Source organism: Perca fluviatilis, chromosome 18, assembly GCF_010015445.1.
Source record: "Perca fluviatilis chromosome 18, GENO_Pfluv_1.0, whole genome shotgun sequence".
NCBI lineage: Eukaryota > Metazoa > Chordata > Actinopteri > Perciformes > Percidae > Perca > Perca fluviatilis.
Window position 1 is genome coordinate 22,999,436 of NC_053129.1, and position 19,689 is coordinate 23,019,124.

Sequence of the window (19,689 nt, forward strand, 5' to 3'; positions counted from 1 at the left end):
GCATTGTCAGGCAACTCTGTATTTAAAGGAGTTGTGTCTGAATGTGTTAAAGGTCCCATATTATGATAATTTTCAGGTTCATACTTATATTTTGGATTTCTACAAGAACATGTTTAAATGCTTGAATGTTCAAAAAACATTTCAAATTTGTCTGAATACAACTGTATGAAACACTTTTTGAAACTCACTTTTAGCTCATGTCTCTTTAAGTCCCCCTCCCGAAAAAGTCCAGTCTGTTGTTATTAGTCAGCGTTTCCAGGTCTTCCGAAGCGGCACTCTTTAAATCCCTGCATCGTCACTGCAGCCAGGGAATCACTCAGCAAGACTGAAAGGGACACAAAATGACTACAAACATGACCATGTCGTTTGTAGTCATTTTACATCTTTTCGAAGTTGTTTTTTGTCTCTTTTAATTATATAAAAAAAATTAACTAATTTACTTTGACTGAAAAGGTTAAAGAAAGTAAAAATAAAAAGGACACATTTCAATTCATCAACTGTACCAAACAGTCATATTTTGTTTTTATTTCACAACGACACATTGGACAGGTACTGTAGATATATAGTATATCAAAAACACATCACTTGACATGCCATATCTAAAATAAAAAAAAAACACTCGGTTTAAATTTGCACATAGAGCTCAAGTCTTAAAAGATACAGAATAAAAGTGACCCAACATTACAAATGAAGGACCGCATCAAAATATTATCCCAGCACATATTTCTATATTGCATACACATTTATTTAGGAGTGGAAATCTGAAAACATATCGATGGATCACCTTTAAATTATATCTGTAGCCTGGGAAAACCCTGACGAACTTCCGGCAAATTTGAGATTTGCTCTGCCAGTCAGTCTGGCCAAGAGCCCATTCAAGCCCATTTCCAATTTTTCAAAATCAAGGCACCAATCACAACCGTTGAGCCAGGCTTTACACGATGACGATAGCGCAGCGACGTTGAAGCGTCATCTCCTTCATCGCTCTGATTGGTTTTAGGTCTATCCAATTGCGCCCAGAGGCATTTGAGCGGCGTCCGTTGGTGAGGCCCTTTGGAAATGGGCTGTGAATGAATCTTCCCCAGACCCACTCTCAGTTACAACTGAGAAGGGTCTGGTGTCAACCAGGCTAGGATATCTGTGGTGATGAGGGAAAATTCATCAGTTTTAAAGGCCACCATATGGACTTCAATTCAGCAAAAACAGCCTGCTCAGCTGTCCAAAGCAGAGGACAGAAAAGCTGTAAGATGAGTCATTCACTACACAGTTATGAGTTATGTAAGTAGATACCAGCAGGTACTGGTAAGCAGCAACTGGAGCTTCAGTGGAACTCCTGAAAGTCAAACTGGTCTCAGTTTGGTCATGCAAACATAGCAGAACATCTTGGAAATATAAAAACTCCCTCAGCGTGGATTGTGTCATGGTGCCAAACACATTCATGAGGATTTTAATCCTCAACAGCCATCATCGGAAAGCTTCCCAGTACAGATTCATACAGGGAATAGTTTAATTAATGGCATCCAGTGCTCATTTCTTCACAACAGATCCAACCCTCTGGCTTGCAAGGCATCAACTGTATGAATGAACATTTAATTAGGTGATTGTGCCAATGCAAGAGGTTCAGTTACACTGTGTCTACTATAATTAGTGCTAGAACAACCGCAGGTTTTTGCATTTAAAAGGCAAGGTGAGAGAGGTGTTGATACAGCTTCTGTATCCAACTGATGACTGCAAGTAAAACTGAGTCAAGGCCAGAGAAAAGTCTTGATAAACAAAATCATTATAAAACGTCACATTTGAAAAACGGACTACAGCATAGATGGTCTGTCAAAAAATTCAAGACAGAAAAATTGCAAATATGTTTCTAACATCCAAAGTAAATATTACAAACAGCATCTACAGAAAGAAATAGATCATTTCTAATAACTTAAAATACTTAAATTATTATGCCATACAATACTCTTTCATTTGGGGCCAGAGGGTAAGAAAATAGATCTGCTCAAAGCCTACGCCAAAAAAAAAAAAAAAGGTTGACTCTTTTCCAACAGGTCCAAAGGCTAAACATAACCTAGGGATGTGTGCTCCGACATGCTGTGTTGTGTGTGTCCTTTTATAGGCGAGGACGTCTCTCAGGTCCCTTCAGTCCTGCAGTGAGAAGCTTTGGCACAGAAACCCCATGGGACGAGATGACACATCACAACACGGTGCTAATGAGGGACACTCATGCAGGCCTCGCTCCAGTCCTGGAGAAGATAAGGTCAGAGAACCCCGACATGCATCGCCACCATACTGCCAGGGCAACAAGAGAGGGGCCGAGTGACAGAGGAGAGGCTGGGAGAGAGGGGATGGAAATAGGTATACAGAGAGAGGAAAGATGAAACGAAATGGCTCAAATGCATGAATACAGAGGGTTTTTGGGGGGATTTTTCAGCCATAACAGGGAGCAGTAACAGAGGGTAAAAGCTAAGGAAAAACATTTTTTTTTTGTCAGGACCACAACAGAGCCACGGGTCAAAAAGATAACAGCGTCCATGACAATAATGATTTTAGCCTGGTGTGCTGGTTTTCCAGCTTCTCCTCTGTTTCTATATATCCCCTCCATCTCACAGAGATGACTCCACCTCTCTAGTGATGGTAATCCCGGCCTCTGACTGAGGGCACACCTGAACGCCTGCTTCCTGCTCTGGGGTCTCACTGATCACCTCCAGGGCTGAAGCAGCGGCAGCCTTGCAGTCACTGCTCGCCTTCTTATCAGAGCCTGTGTTCGGTTTGTCTGCAGAGCCGCAGCACAGCTTGGGAGCACACTGAGTCCGACAGGAAAGCTCACAGAGGGAGTCTCGAGACTCTGAGTTGAACGTGACAAACTCTGGCTGGATGGTGGTGGCGTGGATGCCCTCGTCGTGGAAGAAGTCCTTGATGCGCTTGGCCACCTCCATGTAAGAAGTGGGGTCGTGGCACTTGATGTGTGCCGTGGCAATGATGCGACTGCCAGCCAGCTGCCAGATGTGCAGCTCGTGGATGGCCAGGACACCCTCTAGACCTAGCAGCCGCTCGTTGAGCCGGCTCATGTTGATCTGCTTGGGCACTGTCTGCAGCAGGATGAGGGCAGACTCTTTGAGCAGCGGATAGGTAGTATACAGCAGGATGGTCACCATGATGATGCAGAGTGTGGGATCCAGGTAGAGAACCCAGCAGGGGCCTGCAAACTTCATGGCTGACATAGTGGGACCTTCAAGCAGGTCAACCAGCGTGTGATTGACATGCTGGTGGTCTGTGGTGTGGCTGTTGATACACGGGTTCACGCACGTCTCACCGCTGATGCAGGGTTGCCACACAAAGGTAAATATTAAGGAATTGACCACCACAATGACAGAGCCAAGGGCGTCACCCAAAACGTGCAGGAAGACCCCGCGCATGTTGAGCTGCGACGATGCGTCGTGGTCATGGTCCATCTCCTCAAAGTGGGGGTTGCCATTCACCTGCACCTCTGTGCTGTCTTTACAGCTGATTTCTGAAGATAAAAACAACGGATTGTTTAGTTTCCCGGAACATAAAGTGAATATGGAGATAATTATACAGCATTCAAAATAGATATAAAAATATCGTTTTGAGAAATTACAGAAAAAACAGACAATTATTATTACGGTGCCAAAAAATAAGATGCAACAAAATCAACCAGCAGTAGGAGATTCCAAGAAGGTGTCAACAGTGGCAGCCACTTACTTAATCGCTCAGTTAGGCCTATATCATTTTGGGTAAAAGCTTATGTCCATTTGAAACTTGAAACAAAGCAGCCAGAACTCAGCCTGCGATATTATCAGGTGACACGTGTTGGAGCTGGTCAAGGGGAGGATGACTAAGGGCAATTTACAAAGACATTAAGTTGACATATTAGTGATTTTTATTTTCTTGCTAACAATGCTCTAGCTTTCACTGTGGAAGACGATGAATGATGAGTCTGTGCTATAACTACCCGGGGCTATAAACAAGAGAAACATACCAGACCGCCATGCTGGATTATATGAAAAATCTCAACATTTTGGATCCTAAACTCATATTTAATTAGTAATTACAGGCAGCATAGTAGCTTCAAAGCTCTGCGGGAATGGCACCTGAGCAATGGCTGCCCTCTGGGACGCCGTGGGACGCCACGGGTCATTCATCAACGGCTAATGGTGTGGCTGAGGCTGTCGACTTCACAGTTACACTGATGTATGACCCAGTACCAGTCATCAGTGCACGGAGGGGGTGGGGGGTATAGCCTCCACTTATTGAAACTGCCCAACTGTGTGGGGGGGTCTTCTGTAGGGTTTAACCCTCTAGTGGATGAGGACAAGCTTTTTGGGGGTAATCTGTTGCTTTATTTTCAACAAGCAGACATCAAACTCATATCTGAACACAACTAACAGACTAAATTATGAGTCGTTTCTGTTTATGCTTGTATGTTCTGGGTTATCACTATTGTATGAATCCACTACAGATTTTGATTGAGGACACTTTTACAAGTTTGAACTAGATCAAAGACAAGATTTTTCTTGACTGAGTCTGACAGCCACTTCTAGATATATATTTCATAACTGATTTGTCTACTTGCAACTGCACTGTCAACCGTTCATAGTCCCCCAACAGCTGTTTTGCTTGTAACTGTCTGTCTGTGCATATGTCTGTTTCTTGTCGCGTATTACTGGTGCCCAAAATCAAATTGCCTTCCTGGATTAATAAAGATGTATTGAATTATTTAGAAGCCATCTGATGTGATAGCGGTCATCTTACAAAGCCTGAAACTTTAGCCGTCTATGTCACGTTTCCTTTGATATAATAACCCAACAATGAATATCTGATATCAAAACACATTTGTCTAAATGGATGCTACTACCGCAGAAGAAAAACAAGGATTAGTCACTCAGACAGGGTGTCCTCAGGGTACACTGAAGATATACGTATGTACTGTTAGTAACAGCCTGTTACGCAATCTGGTCTGCTAACAATGGAGACAAAGTCTGGCACTTGCTGTCAGTTTCAACGTGGGACACACTGAGGCTGGACTTACAGGGTTTGGGCACTTTATACTGGCATGCACTACACACTTTAACATTAAATTACATAATTTAACGAAGACAAATATGACTCAATATTCTAAAACCACAATGACTAACGTCACAGTTCAGTGAAAATGCTCCAACTGTCCATACTTACCATTTCTTGGTCTGACATCTCCCGGGCTGTTGTGGTTTCCTACCAAGTTGTTGGTCTCCTCTCCTGAAGACCCATTCCCAGCCTTCTGGGACTTGCCGGTTTTACCCCTCTTGTTCTTATTTCCATGAGAGTGCCCTCCGTGGGAGTGTCCGTGGCCTCCGCCAGCGTGCCCGCGGAACAAGCAGAGCCCAAGCAGGTTGATTAGGAGTCCCGCGGCACCGACCCCGGCGACCACCAGCGGACTATCGATCTCATCGGGCTCGGTAAAACGCTCGACAGCCTCCAGGACGATGGTGAAGCACAGCGCCGTGAGGAAGACGGCGTTGACCAGAGCCCCCATCACCTCCGCCCGGATCCACCCGAAGGTGTTTTTGTTGGTCGCATGGGTTTTCTCAGCGAATCGCACCGCGACCAGAGCCACGACCAGCGCAATGACGTCCGACAGCATATGAAAGGAGTCCGACAGCATTGATAGAGATGAGGTGATCCGGCTTACAACCACTTCCACAATGAAAAACCCGAAAGTCAATGAGAGCATGCATAGCAGCCGGACACGATTTGGCTCAAAAGCCATTTTCCCTTCTTCACAGTCCTTCGTCGAGTCAAGTTTCGAGTTGACGTTAAATAAGGTTTCACAGCCGTTTAACGAGCTCACTAGGACATCAGCTAACGTTAGCTATCTCTCTGGTTTAACACCGCTCGAAGATAACGACTTACGTTACGCTAGCTGGCTCCCTGAGACAATACGATCGATGCTAACAGCGTCTTTACACATTGCTGTTTTCCAGCGACGGCAGCATCACTCGGCTAGATCTGAAGACAACCACAGATCAAATGAATTCGGCAAACGGTTTTTTTACCGTACAAATAGACCGTGGTCGACACCAGTATATTCCAGAAACGTTTGCCGACGAGCCCCGGTTTGCAGACGGCTGAAACTTTGCACCCGAGCCGGTAAACTTTCCACACGGAACACAGCACCATATGGACACGCCTTGGACGATTCCTATTGGTGGAGAGGGCACACGATTGAATCTGATTGGTCAAATTCTGCAACTCTCGCAATTAGGCGGAGCAAACAAGCCAGACAACAGCGGTTGCTACGCACGCTGACCACAACTATAATCTCGCGATGACTACCTTAATGTATCTGTAAATCTATGTAGTATCGGTACTTTAGTTCTAATCTATTAACATAATGTATGTAAATAGGACAACACTGGCACTTTGCGGTATTCACCTTTTTATTGATGAATTTAGTGTTTCTCATCACTGAAGATCTAATCAAAAAATAAAGGTGTTAAATGTGCCTCAGTATATCCTAATTTAACTGTCAATTATTTTTAATGGAATTAAACCAAATTTAGTTATGTCTTATATAATAATTATACATATTTCTAATCATTGAAAACCCATCTAAAAGTTTTTGTCTTTTTATTCATCAACTGTAACCTGGAATGGTCTGTTATTGTAAAGAAAAAACATAATACAAATGTCCTTTTAATTATATTCTCTAATCTGCTATAAATCAAGAACAAACGACGTTCAGGTGTGAAGGCCTATTGCTGTTGCCTGTAATTAATGGCATTAGTCTCTCAATCCAGTGGCTGACCTTTCATGGAAAACTGGTGACCCCTTGTGGTTATGTCTTGAAGGACTCTAGCTTGCATTTGTAGTATACTTAAAGGAAGTAGTTTTGAGTAATTGGTTTAACAAAATCTTAGAGTATATATAGATAGATAGATATCTATCTATCTCTATCTATATAAATCTCTATGTATGTTCTTAATATATACTATTATAACAAGTTTTTACATTTTGTTTTAGATACAAGTCATCATACAACTTGCCCATTTATGTCTGTTCCTAAGCAGTAATTTTGCAGTAAGCAAAATATACATACATTTAGCAAGAATACACAGTACATTCAAACTCAAAGTCATAAAATAAACACATCCACACATCAAACTTAAACAAAACTTACACTACAAAGCAATAACAATCATTTGGCTTAACTATCACAGCTACTGAATTATCATAAATAAAGCTTAATTTACATCCAGTTATTATGACTCCTAGTCTTCCCATATCAGTCACTAGTCAGACAGTGACATCTGTATGATCAGCGGATGCCGAGTATCTGCCTGCTCTTGAACTGACAAGTCTTCTCCACTTCATTCAGTGTTTGAGCACGCAGCTTGGCCGCCTGCAGCCTCCTCAAAATCAGCTCCTGGGACGTCACACTCGGACGACCATCAGGCCGCTGGTTCTCTTTGCTCTCACCAGAACCAGCAAAGTGGACCTTCTTTTTGCCGGGGGAGAGGTTTTCTCCATCTAGGACCAAATGGTAAGGATTCAATGATTAACAAAGAAACTTTATATCATCAGACAGACCTTTTAACACTCTTTGCAATCCAACATAACAGCTAGATTTGATTGTGGTGTGTACTAATTCTTTATTGGGTGTATAAAAACATAATTTACATGATTTAAAAAGTAATAAATAAACTTGATTTTAGTCATCCACATGGACAGCATGAACCCATAGAAAAAAAAACTTTGCTCAGTTCTGGTCTCGGTTCAGTAAGTCCAGAGGTCTTCGTCCAGTTCCCATACCTATGTCTTTGCCATAGAATGGTGCCAGGTCCCTCTGCTGCTGAAGACGGTTGTAATTCTTCAATAAACTCTCTGCCCTGTAACATTAGGATAAAGAGTTTACACCAACCAGTTGGTAAGATTGACATTGTAGAATGAGCAAAATAGGAGAAATGGCAAAGTATTGATTGTTTCATTTCTAGCCTTTTACCTCAAAAGCTTCTCATTTGACATTCGCTCACGAACACAAAGCTCCTGCTCTCTTTCTGCGGTGAAAGGACAAAATAAGACCTTTATTTTTGGAATTGGTAGCACTTACTTTCCATGTGACACTCCATTCTTTATTTGCAAATTTGAGAGGCATGCATATACAGTATATTATATTCACTGTCAGCCAGGTGCTGTAGATGTGGAAGAAACTGAAAGTAGGTTAACATTTCGCTGCAACACTTCTGCCACTGCAACACAAACTCCTGTTTTAGTTTACCTGCAGAATATTTATGTTTAGGCCTTAGTGCAAGTGGATAGTTTTAAAAATGTCAAACATACATGACTTCACTTATAGATCCCCTAATCACTTTAGAAAAAGGTATCATGCAATACTATTTACACCTGAAGAATGATACACAAAATGCATTTCACAAAAAAAACAAATAAATGTTTTTCGAGGTTGCGAAAAGCCCAGCTGCAGGTCAGCAGGGGTCATACTGTCTCACAGATGGGGGCCGGTGTGGCACAAAGGGGAGTAGAAATAAAAGCCTTACGCTCCAGCCTCTCCTCACGTTCCTTCAGTGCCTTTTCTCGGTCCCGTAGCGCCTGTTCCCTGAGTCTGAGCTCTGCGGCAGAGGTGGGCTTCGGTTCAGCCGGCTTGTTAAGGGGACAGTCGGAGTCCTCCGACCTCCTTCGGAGACGCACCTGTGCCCTCCTTTGCTCCTCAGCAACAGCATCAGCCAACAGGCTGCTCTGGAGAATAGACTCCACAGAGGGTCTCAGATAATCCTGACAACAAAGACCAGATTACTGAACCCTACCTACATGACAACAAACTGACTAACTGGTAGCACAAGTAAAGATTCGGAAAAAAATGATTCATTTCTAACCTTCAGGTTGAGCATTTTGCTGAGTAAGGTGTTTAGTTCCTCAGAGTATCGGTACGGGATTCTTCTGAACTTCCCCTCTCTGATCTTCTCTGCGAGCTGTTTTTGGTTGTAAGCAGTAAACGGGGGGCTAAACAGGAGGAATCCAGGGAAAATGTCAGATTCACGGTCAACAAACCACCTGCTGGGGAAATCAGCTCAAGCAGAGGAGTTGGAAAACTTACGACAATGCACAGAGTTCATACAGCAAACATCCCAGCGACCAAATATCTGATTTCTCGTTGTATGACATCCGGTCTATTTGTTCCTGAAGGAAAAATTGTGACAGTTAGTGGCAAATGTGGCTGATTAGCAGACCCAAACAGAATCTGCTGAAGTTTTTTCAGTTTTCAGCGGTGATGCAGAATGAAAATCTGCAGAATTTAGTGGACTGTGTTTTCTGCTTTGGGTAGAGATTAACATCAACATTCTGAGTTTAATTTTTAAATTCTGAATAGGCTACACCCTAAAGACATACTGGGTCAGGTTACTAACCCAGCTTCAGGGTATGTGGGCTTTGGGTCTTTTTTATTGGGTTGTTTTCTAATACAAAAGGAATAATGACCCAAATACTAGGTCATGTAATAAATAATAATAATAATAATAATAATAATAATAATAATAATAATAATAATAATAATAATAATAATAATACATTTTAACCACCACCGGGTTATTATTCTGTATACCCATTCAAGTGATGCAGCAACATTTCTGTCCCCATGAATTACTTCATATTTTCTTTAAAATGTGTCAAATATTTCAAAGAAATGGCTTAAAATAATAATAGTATTTTTATCACATACACACAAAACAATGCACATAACCAACTTCTACAATTATAAAATACTCAAACTATTCTATAGGCCATGCTTTTTTTTTTTTTTTACAGTTTTGGAAATAATCCAAATGTGCATGAATTTTTTAGGACGTTTCGGGACAGATTGGCGAGAATGCTGTGGAGGAAGTACACACCGCGATACACTGGTAAGAGCAAATTACATTTAACCATGTATCCAGCTAATTTAAATAGTTCACGTTACTGTATTGTGTGAAGAGTTAACTTTATTTAATATTTTATGTGCAGTTTTCTTTTGCGGGGTGGAAATGTTCCACCAAAACAAGTTCCTTCCCGAGTAAATATGATATTGTTACTGGGTCAAAATAACCACATATTAGTATGATTGAATAGCCTATTGGAAATAATATAAATAACACTTTTTTTTGGGTGCGATTGGTGACCCAGTGGTTTTTATGCTTGTGGCTACTGGGCAAACTTTACCCAGTCCTGGGTCAGTGCTAGATTGACACAAATTAGGTTAAAATTGACCCGGTATTTTTTTTTGTGTATGATCAGGAGGGCCAAGAAATCAGGTTAAATGTTTCAAATATTCCGTATGAAATTCTGGGAAGAAAAACCTCACAGACAGCAGAATTAAACAACTCACTGGTGACATGTAGTAAGGTGTCCCGACAAATGTCTTTGCAAAACTGGTGTCATGGTTCAGGATCCTCGCAAGGCCAAAGTCTCCAAGCTTGACATTCTGTCTGATGTCGAGGAAGATGTTGGCTGGTTTCAGGTCTCGATGAAGAACCGTTGCTCTGCCATCACTGCGTCTGTGGCACTCCTTCAGGGCTAATGTGAGCTGTGCCATGACTCGCAGGACGAACTGCTCCTCCAAATAACGCCTGCCATGGTAAAAACACACACTTAATTCTGCAGACAGTCAAGAAGCACAGAGGTAAAGTGGGGGAGCATAAAACCCATATATTTTACAATGCACACAAATATGCAACCTACCTTTCCTTGATGCATCGGGTGATGAGGCTGGACAGGTCCCCACCCTCGCAGTACTCCATGACAATGTACAGAGTGGCATTAGTCCGGTCTATGATGCGGTCGTAATACCTCACTATGTTTGGGTGCTTGAGCTCCCTCAGGAGGTTCACCTCTGACACCAGCATCTGCTTTTCACTCTCCGCCATGGTGCCATAGTCTAGCTCCTTCCACACAAGGATCTACAAAACAAAAGTGGTTTAATTACCCAGGCTAGAGCTTCAATTCATACTGTACATCCATTTATGATGTATTGTAATGCATGTAAATTATAGGATTACACTAAATGAGTAAATGTAGTGTAAAAAGGTGCACAAGAAGAGTAATTGAGTATGTGAACTGACTCAGTAAAGTCAGTTACATAACAATATCTATCTCAAGTTCACCAACAATAGCTACCATAGGCTACAGGTCATATCAAACAAAGTAATGAGGCTGTAGCTGAAAAACCCTTGAGCATACTGAATTGAGCACAGGTGTTATATTGCTTACAAGTTTATATTTTTATATGTATATATTTAGTAAGAGTGAGATGGTGCGATTTCTTGTTTCAAAGGTTGCATAGTCTTGCTTTAAACATATTCCACTGCAGCACATCAGCGGCTACATTTTTACTTGTTATACACAGAATTAATACATTTTAATTCCCTAGAACCCAAGGTGAAATATTAGACTAACCTTTGCAGCTGTAAATGGCAGCATTACATTCAGGTGTGTCAAAGCCAGAGGCTACTTGAACCCCTGAATGCAATGTTTACAGCTGAAACCCATAATGTATTTCATTAACTAACTAACGTTACACCTGTACTGCTGCTGACAAAAAGGTTTGACCTTTCTCAACAGTTTTATTTCTTCGTTTTACCAACGGAGCTGCCATCCAGTTGTGATGCCATTTGATAAACAGAACCTTTAACCCCTAAAATCTGGCTTTGACTGTTAACAATAGTGTCCAACACTTGACCATTTTGATTATCATCTTTCAGTTACTGGACGGAGTTGTTGCTCGACGGTTTTAGTGTGAGGTTCGTGCTGAAAACAATTCAAAACACAGATGTAATAATTTCTGCCTGAACACCGGTAATGTCAGTTTAACAAAGACTCCCCCGGGCAGGTTAACGTTACCGACAGGTAGCTGCTAGTTACCTAGCTAGTAATTGGTTTTGTGCAGACAAAATGTTTGAACGTCACTTACTTTCTCATCAGATTTACGTCTTATTTTCTGGCATTTTCCATATGAACCTGAGCCTATTGTGAACAACACCTCGTAATCCTCAACACGGGACGGCATCTTACTTTTTCAAGCGAAGCTAACGTTAAACGTTAGCTGACTTTTACTTTAGCGTTACAGTTAGGATCGATTCGTCTCTAATTTTACTCCTGTGCTGGGGATGTCTTTGTTTCCAATAAAGATGCTTAAACAGAGACCGAATGTTTGGCTTTTCTTTGGTCGTTTACTCGTGTGTATTGCAGTTAACAAAACAGGAAGCGTTTGCTCTCGGTTTAAATTGGTGCCCAAATCCTCAATCGTGATTGGCCTGCTCTCTCCGCACGGTGACTCCTGATTGGTCAGGACGAAGACGCAAGTTGCGAGGTTGCTAAGCGCCTAAAACCCGCGAGAGTAGAGCGGGTAGATGTTAGGAGCTCAACTCTCCATATATCTATGAACTCTCCACAGGTGGCGCCAGAAACTCACAGTCAGGTCAAAGCAGGATCAAAGTTATGTGCCTCCGCAGCGCTATGTCTAGATAGGTCTGGCTAGTGTCCTTTATTTAGATTTAGATTCTAAATAAAGGGCACTAGATCTGGCAAGACTACAGCAAATTAGAAAAAAAGATAACCAAAACGGATTGGGGATTTAAAAAAAAATCTTGAATAGATTTCTCAAGGTCTTACTGGAATTTAATATTTTGCTGTATTTGGACAGCTATCACACATTTGTAATGTTAATAAAACCAATGAGGTGTAGTCTTGTCTGACCACTGCCCTTAAACACCTTAAACAGAGTCAGCAGCTGACTCTAAATGCACATTTTGCATTTAGGGACTGAGTAAGATAAACACAACGTTTTATATTACTGAATTCATATTTTGATGTTTAGAAAGAAAAATATGTAATGCAAAAGTAAATACACCCCTTTTTTCATCAACGATTGCTATTGTGCTCTCTCTTGAGAATGAACCCGTTTCTCAATGAGATTACCTGTATAATTAAAGGTTAAAAAAGTGTGTATGCTTTGTACAGAGCCATACCTCGTTGGAATAGTCTGCTAAAACATGCACTTTTTATGTTTCTAGTTTAAAAAGGCTTCAAAAACCATTAAATAGGTTATTTTTCAAGACAGTCTTGCAGTCAGTAGCTAAGACTCAGTGGGGAAGCCTCAGTAACAGTTGTGTTCAAATGATCCTTTCAGCCCTCTTTCTGCTCTCTGCTGCCGGTACCACACACTGACACCACTCCCACCATCAAGAGAGTGAGCGCTCGAGCCGGTCTGTCAGTCTGCCTCTGCAAAGGTCACTCCTACAAAGAGCTGGAGGAGTTTGGACATCAGCCAGGAACTCTAGAGGGAGGGAGGAAGGGAGGAAGGGGGTAGAGCAAAAAATACTGACAGCAGAAACAACAGAGACAGTCAGGTGCCTGAGGCTGCTAACGTCAGCTGCCCCTGTTAAAGGCCAGGAGTTGAGAGGGAGCAACAGACAACTAAACTACACCATATCCTCTTCCTCTCTCTGCTTGGGGGGCGTGATGCTGTTATGGGGGTTACAGGAGGCCTGTGATACTCATGTCACCACTAACTTCCTTTTTTGGGTGCAGTTTCAATCAAGAAGCTTTCTCAACACAAGATAACACACATAAAAGGTGAACACATCTTTAATTACACTCACCTGGGTGCTTCCTTTTCTTTGGCCTTTCAGACCCCAGAATGATATGCTAATAATTAAGCTACTATTAGGAATATTTGGACATTTTGGGAAATACTTTTTTTCGCTTTCTTGCTGAGAGTTAGAAGAGAAGATTGATACCACTCTTAGTCTGGTAAATGGAGGCTACAGCCAGCAGGTGGAAAACGGCAACCTCCGGTGCTGAACATTAAAGGTCCTATGACATGCTGCTCTTTGGATGCTTTTATATAGACCTTAGTGGTCCCCTAATACTGTATCTGAAGTCTCTTTTATATAGACCTTAGTGATCCCCTAATACTGTATCTGAAGTCTCTTTTATATAGACCTTAGTGGTCCCCTAATACTGTATCTGAAGTCTCTTTTATATAGACCTTAGTGGTCCCCTAATACTGTATCTGAAGTCTCTTTCCCGAAATTCAGCCTTGGTGCAGAATTACAGCCACTAGAGCCAGTCCCACAATCAAGCTTTCCTTTTTTGTGGGGAAGAGAAAAAAAAAATAAGATTTTTTTTTGGGGGGGTTGGGGGGGGCGATTTTTTTTTTTATAAAAAAGAAAAAAAAAAAGGGAATGAGGGGAAGGATGGTGTGGCCTTGACCAACTGCCACTTTTCTCGTTTGAAAGCCATGATGTCTCTCTCTCATGGGTTGGCCAAATTCTCTGGGCGGGCAAAGCAGAGAAAGGGGAGGTAACCTTGCTCCTTATGACCTCATAACAAGCAAGATTCCAGAACGGCTCATCTGAGCTTTCATTTTCTCAAAGGCAGAGCAGGATACTCAGGACTCGGTTTACACCTATCACCATTTCAAGCCAATTGGGGACCATAGGCAGGCTGGGGGAACGCATATTAATGTTAAAAAACCTCATAAAATGAAATTTTCATGCCATGGGACCTTTAAGTCAATGCGGAAGTGCCCAAAATTGCAGTTCATCGAGTGGCCACTTGAGGCTGGCTCCAACAGTGGGTCAATCCCCATAGACCTCCACGTTAAAAACCACGTTTCGGTCTCTAAAGCTAAGTTCCCCCTTCATGACAACTGTGGTGGTGTTTATGACTCACTCGATTAAATTATATTCAGGCTTAAAGGTCCAATGTGTAGGAATTTCTCCCATCTAGCGTCAAGATCATATATCGCAATCAACTCTCTCGCGCCACGCAGTTCAAAGTATTACAGCTACGGTAGCCTTCACGCTTCAAAAAGCCGGTCTCTTGCTCTTTTCAGTATCCTTTTTCTTTTTCTGGGTGAAGAAGAAGACTCCTGTTCCTGAAATTTGGATTTTGAATATGTGTGGTCTTCCATGTCCATAACCGGCTAACTTATTTCAAGATGGCACATGAATATAGAGCGTCTACCCCAGTTCATTGCAAATGTAAAATTTCAAGCCAAAAGGAATACTTGGAATTGATGGTGGTGGTAAATATTCATGAAAAACACAGATTTTGATAATGAACAACTAAACACGTTGCACACTGTACCTTTAAAGTTCTGCATGATTAAGGGCGTGGTCTCTTTGAGTGACAAGTGGCTGTAGTGACTGGAGGCTAACCACTAGGCTGCATCTCTGCAGCCGGTTAGCTTAATTTAGCATAAAGATTGGAAACAAGGGGAAACAGCTAGCCTGGCTTTGTGTGAAGGAAATTAACACTTAACAATATCATTTCTTAATTTGCACAAAAACAAAGTGTAAGGACAACAATTAGACTATTACAATAAAGGTACATACATGCATAGTCTTTTTGACTCTGGCAAGACGTTTTCCAAATGCAATGCTTTGAGCACCACCAACGAAACGTCCCAAATTGTAAAAAGTGAGATTTTTCATTATAAAGACGGTCAAGGTACTGTATAAATACTGTGAAAGTATCAAAACGCTCAATCCACAGAGAAATGCGCACAGTCTGTATGCAGAAACTGTGCCTACAAGCCGTCAGGAGTTCTGTACAGTTGTGATGTCACAACTATACAGGTAGAAAGTGCCGTTACAGTCAGTCCCCTGCTGCAGAGATGCCGAGAGCACAGATGCAGAAGACCCGGAAACACTGATCAATCAGAGCAGACTGGGCTTTTCAGAATGGGGGCTTAAAGAAACAGGCGCTAAAACAAAGCGTTTCAGACAGATATATTCAGACAGACAGTAAAAGAAACATTATAGCATGTAAACATGTTCTAGTAGAAACACAAAATACAACCTGATAATGAGCATAATACGGGACCTCTAAATTCTGTTTACCTCCATTGTAGCCTATTGGGTTGAAGGCAGAAATTTCAGAGACTGAAACTGAAACCATCTGCATGGTTAGACACCAAAGGGGCAAAAGAGACAATGTATGCTTTTATGTTTGAATAAACTGACTGTTTAATCCACTTTCCTGCTATTGATATTAGTTTCATATTGTCCCTTTACAATAAAGTTCTTGTGTTCTGTCACAGTTGCACTCCTGAGACACATGTTGAGTTATGGGATGTGTTGACACAAGTGTTTGCATGAGGAACATGTGATCCTAACAACACTGAGGGTCCGACCAGCCGTCATCAGCAGCAGTAGGGGCCAGAGAGACTCTGTGATGCCCCGGCGGCTGCTGCAGTGACATTCAGCCCGACCCTTCTCTCCACAGCTGGATGTTTTAGTGCTTGCTGACTCAAGGGATGCTGTCACCACCGCACCACCAAGGAATTCATGAGGAAGCAGGCGTCAAAGCGTGACATTGGGGACCTTGGGGAGCAGTACCCGTGAAATAGTGCATTGCAGGTGTCTAGGAGGAACACTGGTGCTTCTGCAGAGGACACAAAAGTTCCTCTGTCTGTGTAATGTGGGTGACCTTAGGAGGAGCTGTACTGAGGAGTCTCCATGCAGGGTGATATTACTCTTTCTCCATCTGTACACCACGCTGAGCAACAGCCACCGTGGCTCATGACTGTTAGCCCTTTGATTGGTGAAGCTTCGTGCATATTTAATGCCATTTTCCAGCTCACTTCCTGCGGTTTTCCCCCTTAGAGGCCATTGGCTGCCTGAAGCATGTCACTCCAGCTGCTATAGAATTAGTCAATGGTGCTGATGGAAACTCATAAGCCAGCATGACAAGCAACAAAGGGTGGCGGGTTGGATTCGAACCCGGGCCGCTGCCAAGGGCTCAACCTACATGGGTCACACACTCTACTGGGTGAGACGAAGATCGCCCTGTGGAAAATACTCTTATTCGCAGTCCCGCCGAGGGTTAGACGAGAAGCTTGATACCACTGTCATGTCTGTAAGATAAAAATTAAGTTAGCTTAGCATAAAGACTGGAAACGGGGACAGTTAGCCTGGCTCTGTTCAAAAGTAACAAAATCTGCCAAACAGCACTTCCAAAGCTCACTAATGAACACGTATCTAGTTTGTTAAATCCAAACAAAAACAGAAGTGGTTATGAAACCATTTGGCTAGGACCAAGGGGGTAAGTGAGCATCCGGAAAGCGTACCTCCTATGGGGAGATTCTGAAGCTAACAAGCCATCACCTTGTGCTAGCATTCCATTGACTCCCATTCATTTTGATGTCACTTTGACAGTGAATAACTTTACATCTGAAGCGTTTAAAGACTATTTGTCAATTGTTTATTTCTAAAGAAACACGACAATGTATAAAAGGCTCCATTACCTTGTATCTGATATTATGGCCCCTTAGCAGCAATTTTTGTAAAAATAGGCTAACGATTGTGTCATCACCACACGACTTTCTGTCGTAGAGAAATTACCGTATAGTCAGGAGAAGCTCGCAGGCAATGTATGTGTGTGTGTGTGTGTGTGTGTGTGTGTGTGTGGGGGTCTTTTGGCACAGCTACCAGAAGACTTACAAATTTCAGACAGGTTGCTCACGTCACATCTATGTCGTCAAGCTCAGTTTGAGGCTGCGCAGTAACGCTCAGCAATCACCGGAAAAGTGCTTCTAATTGACTTCACTGGTCTCCGTCGAAGTCTATGGCGTCGCGGTGTCCATTTCTTACTGTCTATGGCTAGGACCGTTTATACAGTGCCTTGCGAAAGTATTCGGCCCCCTTGAACTTTTCGACCTTTTGCCACATTTCAGGCCTCAAACATAAAGATATAAAACTGTAATTTTTTGTGAAGAATCAACAACAAGTGGGACACAATCATGAAGTGGAACGAAATTTATTGGATATTTCAAACCTTTTAAACAAATAAAAAACTGAAATATTGGGCGTGCAAAATTATTCAGCCCCCTTAAGTTAATACTTTGTAGCACCACCTTTTGCTGCGATTACAGCTGTAAGTCGCTTGGGGTAGGTCTCTATCAGTTTTGCACATCGAGAGACTGACATTTTTGCCCATTCCTCCTTGCAAAACAGCTCGAGCTCAGTGAGGTTGGATGGAGAGCGTTTGTGAACAGCAGTTTTCAGTTCTTTCCACAGATTCTCGATTGGATTCAGGTCTGGACTTTGACTTGGCCATTCTAACACCTGGATATGTTTATTTGTGAACCATTCCATTGTAGATTTTGCTTTATGTTTTGGATCATTGTCTTGTTGGAAGACAAATCCCCCGTCCCAGTCTCAGGTCTTTTCGAGACTCCATCAGGTTTTCTTCCAGAATGGTCCTGTATTTGGCTCCATCCATCTTCCCATCAATTTTAACCATCTTCCCTGTCCCTGCTGAAGAAAAGCAGGCCCAAACCATGATGCTGCCACCACCATGTTTGACAGTGGGGATGGTGTGTTCAGGGTGATGAGCTGTGTTGCTTTTACGCCAAACATAACGTTTTGCATTGCCCAAAAGTTCGATTTTGGTTTCATCTGACCACAGCACCTTCTTCCACATGTTTGGTGTGTCTCCCAGGTAGCTTTTGGCAAACTTTAGCACGACACTTTTTATGGATATCTTTAAGAAATGGCTTTCTTCTTGCCACTCTTCCATAAATGCCAGATTTGTGCAGTATACGACTGATTGTTGTCCTATGGACAGAGTCTCCCACCTCAGCTGTAGATCTCTGCAGTTCATCCAGAGTGATCATGGGCCTCTTGGCTGCATCTCTGATCAGTCTTCTCATTGTATGAGCTGAAAGTTTAGAGGGACGGCCGGGTCTTCGTAGTTTGTAGTGGTCTGATACTCCTTCCATTTCAATATTATCGCTGCGCACAGTGCTCCTTGGGATGTTTAAAGCTTGGGAAATCTTTTTGTATCCAAATCCGGCTTTAAACTTCTCCACAACAGTATCTCGGACCTGCCTGGTGTGTTCCTTGTTCTTCATTATGCTCTCTGCGCTTTACACGGACCTCTGAGACTATCACAGAGCAGGTGCATTTATACGGAGACTTGATTACACACAGCTGGATTCTATTTATCATCATTAGTCATTTAGGTCAACATTGGATCATTCAGAGATCCTCACTGAACTTCTGGAGAGAGTTTGCTGCACTGAAAGTAAAGGGGCTGAATAATTTTGCACGCCCACTTTTTCAGTTTTTTATTTGTTAAAAAAGTTTGAAATAGCCAATGAATTTCGTTCCACTTCGTAATTGGGACCCACTTGTTGTTGATTCTTCACAAAAAATTACAGTTTTATATCTTTATGTTTGAGGCCTGAAATGTGGCAAAAGGTCGAAACGTTCAAGGGGGCCGAATACTTTCGCAAGGCACTGTATATGTCAATGGCTAGAACAATAACTTCCTGGAGCCTCCTATGGTTGCCTGGCAACTGGTCCCAGCCAAGAAAAAGTTTGGTACATAAACCCAAGTAAAACCACAACCTGACGTTTTTACACTTGTTTTTGTTTGGATAAAACAAACAAGATATGTGTTAATTAGTGAGCTTGAGAGGTGCTGGTAGGCTAATATTCTGTTTCCCTGTTTCCATCTTTGTGCTAAGCTAAAATAAGCTAAGCTAGGCGACTGCTGTAGCTTCATATTTATCATACAGACATGAGAGTGGTATCAATTTCTCAACTCTTGGCAAGAAGATGCAAAATATTCCCCAAAACTATTCTTTTTTCCAGTTTTGCTGTACCATACTTTACATTTTATACTGCCTCG

The 19,689-nt window shown here is 42.2% G+C and overlaps 2 protein-coding genes across 2 annotated transcripts; both read right to left on the reverse strand.

Annotated features, from left to right (window-relative positions):
* Positions 1-483: 483 nt before the first annotated feature.
* slc30a1a (solute carrier family 30 member 1a) lies at positions 484-6,159 on the reverse strand. The gene is made up of 2 exons (XM_039782449.1): positions 5,197-6,159; positions 484-3,511 (listed from the first exon to the last, which is right to left on the reverse strand). Exons 1-2 carry the CDS (start codon positions 5,768-5,770, stop codon positions 2,604-2,606), a joined length of 1,482 nt encoding a protein of 493 aa, XP_039638383.1. The 5' UTR covers positions 5,771-6,159; the 3' UTR covers positions 484-2,603.
* A 454-nt stretch (positions 6,160-6,613) lies between these two features.
* Positions 6,614-12,238, reverse strand: nek2 (NIMA-related kinase 2). Its single transcript, XM_039781255.1, has 9 exons — positions 11,957-12,238; positions 10,729-10,946; positions 10,376-10,616; positions 9,113-9,195; positions 8,892-9,018; positions 8,556-8,790; positions 8,003-8,057; positions 7,813-7,889; positions 6,614-7,530 (listed from the first exon to the last, which is right to left on the reverse strand). Exons 1-9 carry the CDS (start codon positions 12,050-12,052, stop codon positions 7,319-7,321), a joined length of 1,344 nt encoding a protein of 447 aa, XP_039637189.1. The 5' UTR covers positions 12,053-12,238; the 3' UTR covers positions 6,614-7,318.
* Positions 12,239-19,689: the final 7,451 nt, after the last annotated feature.

What these genes read in the sequence shown, in the direction of transcription:
- nek2 (XM_039781255.1), bottom strand. Translation starts at nt 12,052, where the DNA reads ATGCCGTCCCGTGTTGAGGATTACGAGGTGTTGTTCACAATAGGCTCA. An exon ending in GACGTAAATCTGATGAGAAA is followed by an intron (nt 10,947 to 11,956) that starts GTAAGTGACGTT and finishes TTTGTTTTGTAG; the next exon opens with ATCCTTGTGTGGAAGGAGCT. An exon ending in CACCTTACTACATGTCACCA is followed by an intron (nt 9,196 to 10,375) that starts GTGAGTTGTTTA and finishes TTTTTCCTTCAG; the next exon opens with GAACAAATAGACCGGATGTC.
- slc30a1a (XM_039782449.1), bottom strand. Translation starts at nt 5,770, where the DNA reads ATGGCTTTTGAGCCAAATCGTGTCCGGCTGCTATGCATGCTCTCATTG. An exon ending in AGATGTCAGACCAAGAAATG is followed by an intron (nt 3,512 to 5,196) that starts GTAAGTATGGAC and finishes TTTTATCTTCAG; the next exon opens with AAATCAGCTGTAAAGACAGC.